Below are 12,562 nucleotides of genomic sequence, written 5' to 3'. Positions count from 1 at the left end.
TTTCAAACATATCCAGTCATGGATTAAAACAAGTCCAATATTGAAGTCACACAATATTAAACTTAAAAATAAATGCCTTACAGATTATTTTATTTAAAAAAAAATGCACTCGAAGTGTACATTCACAATATGAATTGTCAAGGAATACCAAGACGTCCGTCATTTGTTAGATTGAGTTCTTTAAAAGTGACTCAATTAAAACATACACAAGCAGAAGACTGTCAGTATCTTCGTGCCGCACCACTCCTACCACTCCAACTCCTTCTTTTCCTTTCAGCTTGTCCCGTTTATGCGTTATGTTGGGGACACAAAAATGGCATGATATTGTATCGTCAAAATGACACTCCAACTCTTAACTTTAGGGAAGGGGGAAGGCGGCACGGTGGATCAGCTGGTAAACCGTTGGCCTCACAGTTCAGCACTCCCCGTGACCCTTGTGAGGATAAGCGGCAAAGAAAATGGATGGATGGAAACCATCTATCAGGGGAGGGTGGAAATGATGTGTTTGGTTTTGAGGTGTCCCAGGATAGAGCGCCGGGGCACATCTGAGAGTGGGTGAGTGGGGAGGGGTCTGACGAGACCCTTGACACCAATTAGTACTTCGGGGCAAAGTTGTGGCATCCAAGGGTGTTTCCGAAAGTGCACAAAAAAAAAAAAAAAAAAACACAAATCTAGAAGGAGAAAAATGAATACATGAATTTGTGAATCGTGAATGACGAATCGACAAGTATAACTTTGACCCTAACATATTACTTAAACATTAGCTGTTAAGTATTTAATGCTTTAAAGATGACCTTGTACTGTGTTTTTTTTTTATATTCATTATTACTTAATGGGGAAATTCTTTCAAAGGTCTGAATAAATTGAACTGATTTATATGACTTCCAAGGTTGTCCAACACAATTACAGGATACAGATGGCTTGATTTTGTCCTTGTCCTCCCCGCCCGATTGTCAAGACAGCAACTGGCACGCCGGTAATGAGAGACAAGAACATTAGAAAGGATGAGCTAAGAAATAAAATAGGTGGAGAAGTGGAATTTGTGCGCGTCTCGGCGTGCGTGTGTGTAGTTGTTGAGTAGGAAACAATGAGCGGGTCTGCAGGGGAGAGATAAGACTACTTCAAGTGTCAGTACAAGACACTACATTGATCTGCGGGAGACGAGGCGAGAAGATGGAGAGGAGGGGCAGGAGGGTTGGAAGGGGGGGGTGTGATTAGAGTGAATAATGGACTTCCAACCATAACACCGCATGCACTTAAATTGTTCTTATAAATGAACACAACTCGCTATCTACCCGCCACATAAATAAAACCATTTGCAAACACCGCGCAAGGGAGCAAAGGAGTCAGAATTCAATATTGTTTCCTCCAAAAAAATATTTGACAAGTAAATCCAATTAAAAGCAATGAATGAACCATTATTATCGCCATATTTCGACAAACAGCGGTCGCTTACGTTTCTATCACTATTCAACAATGTGACCAGGTTATTATTAATTTATGTGGCGTTAAACGGGAATTGAAAATCAGATAAAACGGACTATTAGGGAGAAAGGCAATAAAACGGAAAGAGCCCGGGCACATTAGGGAGAACGAATACATCGCATACCTCATAGGAACATAACGGCCACGTCAGACGCCCCTTTTGCGCATACATCCAGGGCAGGTTAAACACATAACGACGTCTTACAGTTTTTTTTATTACGCGAGAGACCCGAGCTGAGTTTGAAACCCGGATGCGTCCGTTCCTTTTCTTTTTTATCTACAATTGTGATTGAAATTTCAAGAAAAGCGTGGAAAGAAACATCGAAAAAGCAGCAGGTTGCGAGGGTCCGTTTGATGAACAGGTTGTGTGAGAGGATTCCAGCTGCCCCCCATCATCTCATTAGCACACGCTGCCATGGCAACAGCATCAGCAGCCATATCCAGAGCCGGGGACTGTACAGAGCAGCTGGCCTTTGTGTACTGTAGAAAGTGACTAATGAGAAGCATTGGAGCCCTATAGCACAATATAGAGTATAATAGTGACTGATTCTAATGAGCTCAACCGAGCATTTATTACATAGATAACAGATTCAGGGACAGCTACGTCAAGGTTTTTGGTATGGAAGAACATTCATCGCATTGACAATTTAGTGCATATAGAGTAGAAGTAGTAGCAGAGGAAGTAATACATCAGATGTTGAAGAAATGGAAAAATAAAAATGACAAGATGTGGTCAAAGCATTTTTATCCATTAGGTAAGTCTGCAGCTTCTCGGAATTAATCTCGCTTCAAAGTACGGCTGTAGTACAAATACAGCGAAGAGGTATGTTTTTTTTTTTCAGCAAATATCTGGACATAAGTTAAGCATGAAAACTTTGTGAACAAAAGAATGAGGTTCAAGTGAAAAGGCCGGGCATGCAGCAGTGTTGCTAGACGACGGCGGCAAAATATCCAGCCATCATCACGAGAAAAAAAAAAAAAATCATGCTTGATTTATTTGCTCTAAAAAAAAAAAAAAAAAAAAAGATTACCCCAGTTGCACCGGTCATAGCTTGAATTTAATGCATGACCAAATATATCTACGAAGAAAAAGCCTGCCGCCCGCTGCCGTGTTCACGATGGTAGCTTAACCCCTCTTAGTCCCCCTGACAAGAGTGACAGAGACATTACTAATCCGGCAATGACAAGTGGCTTTTCCAGGCTCCCAACATCCCACATCCACTTCCTCTTCCGTAGCCATGCAGAAGGACATTGGTTGACTTGTACTATGATCAGTTGTATATTGAGATACCTGCCACGTTAACACAACATTAAAATGTATTGACTAATTGACGTTAGCAAAAAGCCAGCTCAACGGCGGTCGCTGGACACCCATTCTCGGTTGTTAGTCAACCTCCTAGTATGTAAAAAAGGGCTTGTAAGTGTTTTATATTTTAGATTTCAATGGCAAAAAAACAAACAATTTGATTTTCACGTTAATGATGGCCCCCTGAGGGAAACCAAAACTAGTATTTGATCTGCGATGATAAGTTTGACACCTCTGCCCATATAATGACTGTATAATTGTGGTCTGAGTGTAAAGCCAATCCAGGGTGTAGGGTGATCGACTCTAGCTCACTCATGGCCCTTCAAGTGCTTCAGAAAATAGAGGGACAGATAATTAATTGCGAAGGTTTCCGTATTAGACGAAACCCCAAATGAACCCTTTCCCCTCCTCAGCCACTTCTAGGTTTCTTCAATCACAAGACGGAAGACTGCCTGTGTATTGAAACACGCAATGTTCTTCTTTGTACTTGTCAAGTTCAAGCGGTTCTGTCACCAGTGTTGTCTCTGCCGCAGCTCGCATTTTAGCGACTTTGATTATGTGGGGAGCAACCCCCGCCCCTCCCTGCCCCCTTGCCGCAACTCCACCGGACCCCCCGCTACTGCCGAGAAACTGAAACTTGCAACGCGGCTCGATGATTGACACCCACTGTGTTCTTCGGATGAATGTGAGCAATTAATGGACTCGTTTCAAGGATTGGTGAGGCTTGGGGGTTGATATAAACGAGAGCAGGAATCTGTTTCACGCTGTGTTTTTCTCACAAAATCCTTGGTTGGGTCCCGTTTGTGTTGAGGGGCTGTCTGGTGACTCATCACGAGCATTTGGTTTGACGCCACTCAATCATCACTCGTCACTTATGATCACATTATAATGAGGTTGTGTTTGTGTGCGACTGTCGTTTTGTGTTGGCAAAACTCTGTGGTGAGGTGGCACAGCGGGAGTCCAGAAAGACATAACCTTTTTTTTTTTTTTTTTGTCAGATGCTGACTCATCTATTTGTTCCAAAATAACAGACAAATAATGAATGTGCAGATACTTGGTGTGTTTAAAGATGATTTCACATACCACTGGTTTGTTACTTTATTACTTTTATACACCGTAATACTACAGTGTTTCTAGTAAGCAAGCATTAGCAAAGGTTTTGAACAGTATCAAGCAGGTTGTGTGCTGTAAGGTCAGGGGTTTGAGTTCAGGATTCGGGATTAGGGATCACAGGTTAGGGGTTTAAATTCAAGGTTGAAAGAGTTAGGATTGGAATTAGCTTCAGAGTATGAAGTTAGGGTTAGGATAGGGATTAGGGGTTTAGGGTTAAATCTTGAAATAGGTGAGTTACAATAAAATAGTTAGGTTAGGAAATTATGAAATTAGCTCATTATGGTTTGGATTAGTACATTTAAGGGTTGATTGTGAACTGTAGCTGTGCTGTTGATTCCAGCCCTATAGAAGATCAAAAGTGTGTTACAGGAAGTTCACTTACCACCAATATGGCATTGGCAAGGATACGGGAGTTCAGAACATTCAAAGCAAGATACCAGCCTCGAAAAGTTGCCTGATTTATTGATGATTTCACCCGTCGCCTGAGATAAGGATCTTTTTCCCCCCAAAACTTTTTGGCCTTCAAAAGGTGTACGCTCCCAAGCAAACGAAATGTGGTGGACAGGTGGCTTGGGTGCTTAAATACAGCCAAAAACATGAGTTGTGGCATGACGAACAAAGACAACAACAATCCTAGATCCCCTTGCCCACACACCGGCGTGAACACACAGACACGCACGCACATACATGCATGTTCTCACAATTCATTCAATGCGACCAGATGAACGCATCGACAACCATGCGAGGCGGTGGCGTGTACCTCGGCAGACGGGAGCGGGGAAGTCCCACACGGCGGTGTTCCCGGCATTGAGCACGCAGGTGAGCGTGGCGTGGCCGTCCAGGACGTAGCCGGACACACAGCTGTAGCGCACACTGTCCCCCACGGCGAAGCGCCTGCCGCCGCTTAGCACCGCTTTGGGTGGGACGCCGGGGTTCCCGCAGGACGTACTGTGAAGTTCTGCAGGGAGAGACGCCGACAGAGGGAGTCAGTTTACCCGGGCGGGGCTTCGCTACGGTTGCAAATTTACAGTCATAAACATGCACAATGTATCCCACTGGAGGGTTTATGGATTTCAATTGACAAGTGGTTGACAAATGAAATGGAACTCGGAGCAACGGCAATGAAGTAAATCCCGGCAAAAGTGCGTACAACACACATTTGAACTGTGATTAGGAAGCAAACTATATTAAAACTACAGATGTGCGTTCAACTACTTTGAGTCTGGTGGAACTTGGACTCTTCCTCCCAATCTATGGAGTTCTGCATTAAACCTGCCAAATGGAATTATATGGGTCGGTTAAATATTTTGTTTTATGTTCAATTATTAAATCTCAACTGGGAACAGCATGAAGCAAGCGCGCTTATTATTTGGAGATAGGTGTGAGCAAAAGTGTCTCCTTTATATTTCCATAAAGTGACGCTATGCGTTATACATTTCCCATTTCCTGACAGTGAGAGCATAAGAACAGGTGTCCATGAATAATTTAGTGTTTTAATACATTTAAATGTTTAAAGGATATGGGAGTGCTAAATGTGCTGTGTTTAAAAATGGCCTCGCTATATTGCAGATTTTCCCTTACCTTTAAACTATTCCTTGCAATATAGGAGGCTTCACTGTAATTGGTAAGAAAACGAATAACATTTTTGGCCCTTGTTTACAATTTATAAATCAAGTGTATCCTGGCAGTATGGAATAAGATTATAATGGTAAGTAGCAATTCATCCTGATTGTTCTGATGAGCGCCATGCGTGAGACCCTGTGGGAAGTGAGACTTTCACACACTGCCAACAGGAGACAAGGCCCGTGAAGATGAGCAGATGTTTGCCGCCATCATGTGCCGCCGTCTCCGCCAGCACAGACCACCGCGTCCTGCGAGAGCATTTGTGTGCTCCCCGGTCGGCGCGGCCGGATGCCAAGAAATGTTATTGAAGATTTTAGATTCAGTCGCCGAGGCGAGCGCAGTCGCTGGGACGGAACTGACTCTCCTTCCCCCTCCTTGACAAGTATTTCTGCACTGTCAAGGTGCAGGATATGTTGAAAGCAAAATGGTCTCCTGAGAGCAGGCACCATTATGAAAAGCAAAATCCCACGGCGCGAGTCAAAGATGTCAGATGTCGTCAACATGGGGAAAATGGAAAGAGGAAAGAAAAGTGGGACTGAAACGGTGGTCGAATCAACAAATGGTGACTGCAGTGAGGACTTTATTATCAAGTCATTTACGGTAAGTCATCAAACTTTGCTACCATTCCCCGCCCACGCACGATGATTTTTTAAATTTTTTTTTTTATTTTTCAATTAGGAGTGACTTGACAAATTTTTTAGACAAAAACTCTCTTCGGGAGTTCGTCTTTGAATTACCCCAGAAAAAGATCAACTTGACCCTATATTGGCTTGTTTGAATCAAAATGGCAGATTTTCTGGATTTGCATCATAGGTTCTTGAGACTTTTTTTGTGGGTCTACTAATAATAGACAGAACTAAGAAAAGGCGGCACAGTGGAGCAGCTGGTAAAGCGTCGGCCTCACAGTTCTGAGGACCCGGGTTTCCACTCACATTCCCAAAACATGCAACATTAATTGGACACTCTAAATTGCCCCTAGGTGTGATTGTGAATGTGGCTGTTTGTCTCCATGTGCCCTGCGATTGGCTGGCAACTAGTTCAGGGTGTACCCTGCCTCCTGCTTGTTGACAGCTGGGATAGGCTCCAGCACTCCCCGCGACCCTGGTGAGGATAAGCGGCAAAGAAAATGGATGGATAACTAATGAGTTTCACGTTACTAGTTGGATCTGGATTCAGGATAGGAGTTTTCAAAAGGTGTCCAGTAAATGGATTTCCTGGACGTATATATATGAAATTTCTTCCAGGTAGGGGTTCTTATGACTTTAGGGGGGAATACTCAAACTACTGAATTTGATGACACTAAAAAATAGCTTAGTCAGCTGAATTTTAAAGTTCTGAATTGGCGAAGTCCGGACGACGCAGTTTCTGATGGTATGTATGCATTTTTACTGTATGCATCATAGCATATAAGCAATACATCCCCCACTGCAAAACTCCACAAAACTCAAAATGTCTCCAAAGCAGATGTAAATTATCAACTAGAGCTGCACTGAGTTTAAAGTTAATGATGTTTCTCCGTCAAGATGCGTTTACTGGTGCCTACGTTGTTGGCAGATGTGTACTGCATGCACACTTTCTGTAGGCTATACGCGCACCGGAGAGAAAGAGAGTGAGGGAGGACGCTACGAGCAATAAACCAGGAGGCTGATGGGAGAACGGGGACCAGCGCCGCGCTTACAGTTTCAGCGTGATTGATACAACGATGAAAGTGTGCAGACACGTAGGATTTAGGGAGGTTGGGCGGAGGGGCGCCGAGGGAGTTTAGTGGAGGGATGATTGAGGGGGCAACTGGGAAGGAGACAGATGGGTTGTGTTTGGGAGAGAAAAGAGGATGCTTGGTGAGCTCTGAAGCTTTCTTGTGAGGGAGCTGGAGGTTAAGGCTTGTACTTAGCACCACAGCAACTCCAAACCAACGGCATCACATTATTGCAAACGTTACAGTGAGAACCGACGCCATGGCTAACGTTAGCGTCAATCCTTTCTAGTATAAGCCAGAGGTGTTGTCAGTAATGTATCATTAGCTTTCTTCATCCATAGACGGTGGAAAATGTACATTTTTTATTCGTTTAAAGTGGTTCAAAGTGCCATTGACCCCTATAGGACAAAAAATAAATAAATAAATAAAGAACAGCAACAGCCTTGTTGCATGTACAGTGAGCACAAAACATCAATAGCCTCGGTCAATCCAGTACAACCGGGTTTAGGATGTACAGTAATACCATGATTTATGCATGGCCCAAATTAGAATTTTTACTTTTGAGTTCAGAGGAGTTGCTTTGGTCATTTTACATGTTGTGTTGCAAGCGACAACTGCAGTTTCGAGCAAGCTAGTGTTATGCTGAAGGTCAAGGGAAATTACAAAAAAAAAAAAAAGGAGCGCGACAGTCACTGATTCCCTTTCTGACATTTAAACATAACCCCCAAAAATGTGATTATTTTTTGGGGACTTGGGATGGATTCATAGCATTTCTATACACTTCAATGGAGACATTTGCTTTTAAAGACAAGTAGGTCAAGTTTATGTTCTATTAAAATAAAAACAACCTTTTTTTTTTTTTTAAAGGAGTTGCAATAGTGGTCCTAAGCTATTTTAATGAGGGCTTGTTTTAATAAATGAATGCATGTTTTGTTATTCACTACTAAGGTACATGTCAATGGTTAATTACCGTTTAACAGATGTTTAATTATATGGTAATAAATGTAAGTACAGGAGCCCTCCTCACCATCAAGGAGCCAGTGGGCGGCAACAATTGATCGCCATCATGCGATTTAATGACTTCTAGATCGCTCATTTAACGCCAAGACGCCTTGCTATTGTTGCCAGGGCGACATCACTCGCCAGAGACGTCCCTCCTCCTTTACTGAAAAGCTTCCTTGATATGAATAGCATCCATTACGCCACTAATGAGGGCCGCCGCACTTAAAACTTTTTTAGAAAGGAGAAAATGAGGACATAATTGACTTAATGGCGGGATAAATTTGCTTCCAAACGAGTCTCGGCTGCAGACAAAACAGTAAAAAAAAGAAAGGAAATGAACATACTTTTATGGACAGTAATTAGTTCAGTTCGAGCTTCTCTGTGGAGTCTTTTAGCAGGAATGCTGTGGCTCTAGACCCTTTGCTGACCCCCTCATCTCAATGCACACATGCAGGGTCATCCATCATTGTGGCTAACCCCCAGTGATTGGATGTCGGGTTGCGACCTGTTGGCCTATTGATTTTGTACCCCTGTTGCATTGGGATACTAGCAGTGGTTTGCTGAGAGACACATTGTTCAGAGATACATTTAATACCACATACACAAGCTATCGCTGTATTCTTTCAGCACTTTTTTTCCATTCGGGGTACCATGAAATTACATTCCAGCTATTTGAGGTCTGTCGTTCTTATTCTCTTACAAAACACTGAACCCCTACTAGACAGCACCCCCGTCGTAATGCATATTTCTGAGCAATCTCTTTTTTTTTTCATGAGAATTCACTTTTCAGTTCAACAGCAAAAAAAGAAGAAGAAATGTAATGTAAATATGAACTTCAGTGCTAAACAGATTGAAGCAAGCACACTTTGCATCTAATTTGTGAAAGACTTTTTATTTCCTCAAAAAAATTATATACTATCAAATAACTTTTTGCATTTTCTAACTGCATGAGAGAGTGTGGGCAGGCACATGGAAATACTACTAATAAGAAAATTTTTTCTTTGAAATGAATAGCGTCCATTACACTAATGAGGGCCGCTGCAGTTGAAACTTATTTGTGGTGGATAAGGATCTGGCCCCCCGATTTGGAAGATCAAAAATGGCCGAATAACTGAAATTCATTTTATAATTGCCATGATTTTTAGGGTGAGAAAATGAGGATCAGCAGAGGATCACCCCTCTAAAAAAAAATAAAAAAATAAAATAAAAATAAAAGAAAATGAATAAGTAAAGAACTGGCTGGGAAAAATACAAAAATAAAAATAAGTATGGGCTTACCCAAAAAAGTGAGATCGGTTGTGAATAGAAAAATTCACAAATTTGGAACTTATAATATGCCGCACGCCGCTGTAGTTTAAAGCGTGTTTTAACAAATTTAAGTATATATTTTTTTTAAACAATGTTTACAAAGTTAGGGGACGAGTAAAAAAAAAAAGTTATGTAACACCAAGCGGATAAAATTGGGATTCATTGTGAAAGTAAATCTGTCTTTGATCTGCACACCTGAGTTTATTGTGGATATTTCATAGTTTCGTCATGGCCCTTCATTCGGTCGCCAGCAGCCACGCCAGATTCTGTCTCACTGGTTTACCGCTCCGTGCCCTCAATTATTTATCTTCACCTTTTCTTCCTCTCTAATTACTCGCTGCGTCTTTCCATCACTGCCCCACACTTCCTCACCTCTTACGCACACGCACCCCCCCACCCCCACCCCACCCCCTCGTGGTCCGCCATAACCATCATTTCGGTCTCAGTCGCTTCATTACAAGCTGCTGCTTTTATGGCCCATCTGTAGACCGATCTGCATTCGTTACACGCACAGAGATACGAAGAGTCCGATCTGCAGTCGTCTCACCCCCACCGCACACACTCAGGCAAGCGTTTATCTTGTATTTCTCCCTAGATAAGCAATTACAGTTATGGGAACAAAAACAATAAGGGGACGATGGATGAAAAGTAAAAAGGGTGCCCATGCTTTTCCCAGATTTTAGTGAGATGGATGACACGAAGAAAAAGAGTAGAGGCGATTCAATGACTTGGGAAGTTTTTGCACCTCCGTCAGCACCTACTTGGATTAAGGATGAGTCGACTTTGGGATTTTTTTTTTCTTCTTCTTCAACGGAACAGATATGTGAAGAAAAAGCGCAAGAACGCACGCAAGATCCATTTAACACGCTTGACGGATGAATCAGAGAGAAAATCCATTCGAAGGCATTTTCCGTGAAATGTATCAGATTTGGAGGAATATTCAAATAAGGGGTGTTCATTTCCACAACTGTTCTTTCAATCTTCTTACAAGGGGGGAAAAAATACATCATTTGTCATAATGTATTACTACATTTTTTTTTTTTTTTTTTCAAGCACAGCCTCACCGGATTTGAATTGCAGCTCTTCTGATGTGTTGCCTATATCTGGTTGACAATATTATATTTTGTTTGCCTGAATGGACACTTATGCAGGAAATCCTCCTTCCTATTCATTTCAATTCTGCTGCCATATTACTTTTGAAAAATCTGAAGCCACACCAAAAATGTACTGTTGCAGTATCAACCGTCTAACAACGAGTACTCTACTATGCACAAAACAGCAGCATAAGAAAATCATACAGCAACACTAACAGGCAGGATTTATGGCACTTTCATGCTAGGAAATAAAAAAATCAAAAATAAACAAACAGGAAATACAGTGAATATAATTCACCTTTGAGTTCTGTAGTTCTTTATAAAGTTCGGAGTAAACGTATTCATGTGTTGTTGTTTTTTTTGTTTAGTTTTTTTTTTGTGTGATGTTGTCAAAGGTTTTAAGCTCATCCTCGAAACGTGCTTCCTGTACAGCAATATATTCATAACTCACGCGCGCATTTCCACTGCAGAGGCCCTGTCCCCCGTGTCCCCCCAGAACCTTCCCTGCCTTCTCATCCTACCATGCATCAAGTTCAAAGTACTCCTCCTCGCTTTCAAATGTTTCCACAGGCGCCCGGTCCCTTCCTACCTCTCAGGCCCGCTCCCTTACTCGAGCTGTACAAATAAATTCCGGAAGCAATCAAGTGGTTTTCACAACCTTACGACTTAAAAATCAAGGTACGTAATGGACTGTGTACTGTCTTATCCACTGCCACTTAACTAGAACCAAGCCTTGGAGAGAACAGCAAGAAAAACAATTCCATTGCCGCCATCTCCCTTTCGAATTCCAGGATCACAATGGCTATCATGCCTAACAATGTATTTCACTGTTTTTCAGTCCAAATACTTACAGTACATATTCTTGTATGTCACATTATTGCAAATGTTTTTGTTTTTAAATACATGAATGCAGACGTGTTTGGCAAAAGTGGTTATAAAGAGAGGTTAGGCTACATTTTGATAAAACGATGATGAATTTAGTAACACATCTTCTGCGTCCAAAGACATCCACCTCAAAGAGATTGAAACACTCCGCCAGAAAACTTTTTCAGCAGCTGGCAAAACTTTGTCGTGATATTTTTCCCTTCAGAAGATGTGACATTTAGCGCTTTCAGCTCTAATATTTGTGATATATTAGTGGTATTGACAGCGGGAGGACGTCTGCCTCCCTTCACTTTTAATAAAGTATGCGCTGGGCTGTCATTCAGATGTATGCTCAAAAGCAAATTCTTCTATTGCCCCACAATGAACTGAAGTCACACACACACACACACACACCACACACACACACACACACACACACACACACACACACACACACACACACACACACACAAAGAGATAACAGCCATATTGGATGTGTGGCTTTTAAATGAGGAGATAAATGCAGCAATGAGCAAGTCGCTGGTTTTAAAAAAAAAAAAAAAAAAAAAGACAAATTTCCCACAGAAAGCTTTAGCTGGCTTAGCTTAGAAGCCCGCTATTTAAAGATGATCACAAAGTGTCGGATAAAAGGATGACGGACAAGTTGGAGTTTGTCAAATTGGTATCTGATGTAGCCACCAAATGGAGCTACTTTGTACCGTAGTACAGATTTTTCAAGGCTTGGCACTTAAAAATGATAACTTGGAGTTGATGTTGAAGTTGGGTAATGGTGTGTGTTTCTGTCAGTCAGGGAGGCCCTATGTTTAGCCTGGGTTGTTAGCGGAAGTTACAGAGGGTCTGCCTCATCTGTGTGTTTTTAATTAACACAGGAAAATATAAATGTGTTGGTGGGGGGCGTCAACCACTGTTATGTAATTGGATAAATTACTGTACGGTTTGCCGTACTACACAATGTTTGTCATTTAGAACCAGCATTGACACTATAGAAACTGGAGTTCAACTTCCTGTGTTGGCTTCATTGCTTCATTTTGGCTGCATGACTCCATATTT

General features: G+C 41.9%; 1 protein-coding gene across 6 annotated transcripts in view; it reads right to left on the bottom strand.

Moving 5' to 3' along the window:
* csmd3b (CUB and Sushi multiple domains 3b) overlaps window positions 1-12,562 on the bottom strand; it is a 326,110-nt gene that overhangs the window by 153,327 nt on the left and 160,221 nt on the right. For all 6 annotated transcript variants that reach the window (XM_061814643.1, XM_061814652.1, XM_061814660.1 and 3 more), the window contains exon 6: window positions 4,665-4,862. In XM_061814643.1, coding sequence (XP_061670627.1) covers window positions 4,665-4,862 — 198 coding nt within the window. The remainder of the gene's footprint in view (window positions 1-4,664; window positions 4,863-12,562) is intronic.

Source organism: Syngnathoides biaculeatus, chromosome 1 (genome assembly GCF_019802595.1).
Source record: "Syngnathoides biaculeatus isolate LvHL_M chromosome 1, ASM1980259v1, whole genome shotgun sequence".
NCBI lineage: Eukaryota > Metazoa > Chordata > Actinopteri > Syngnathiformes > Syngnathidae > Syngnathoides > Syngnathoides biaculeatus.
The sequence above is the reverse complement of the archived record's forward strand: the minus strand, read 5'-3'. Positions and strand labels throughout refer to the sequence as shown.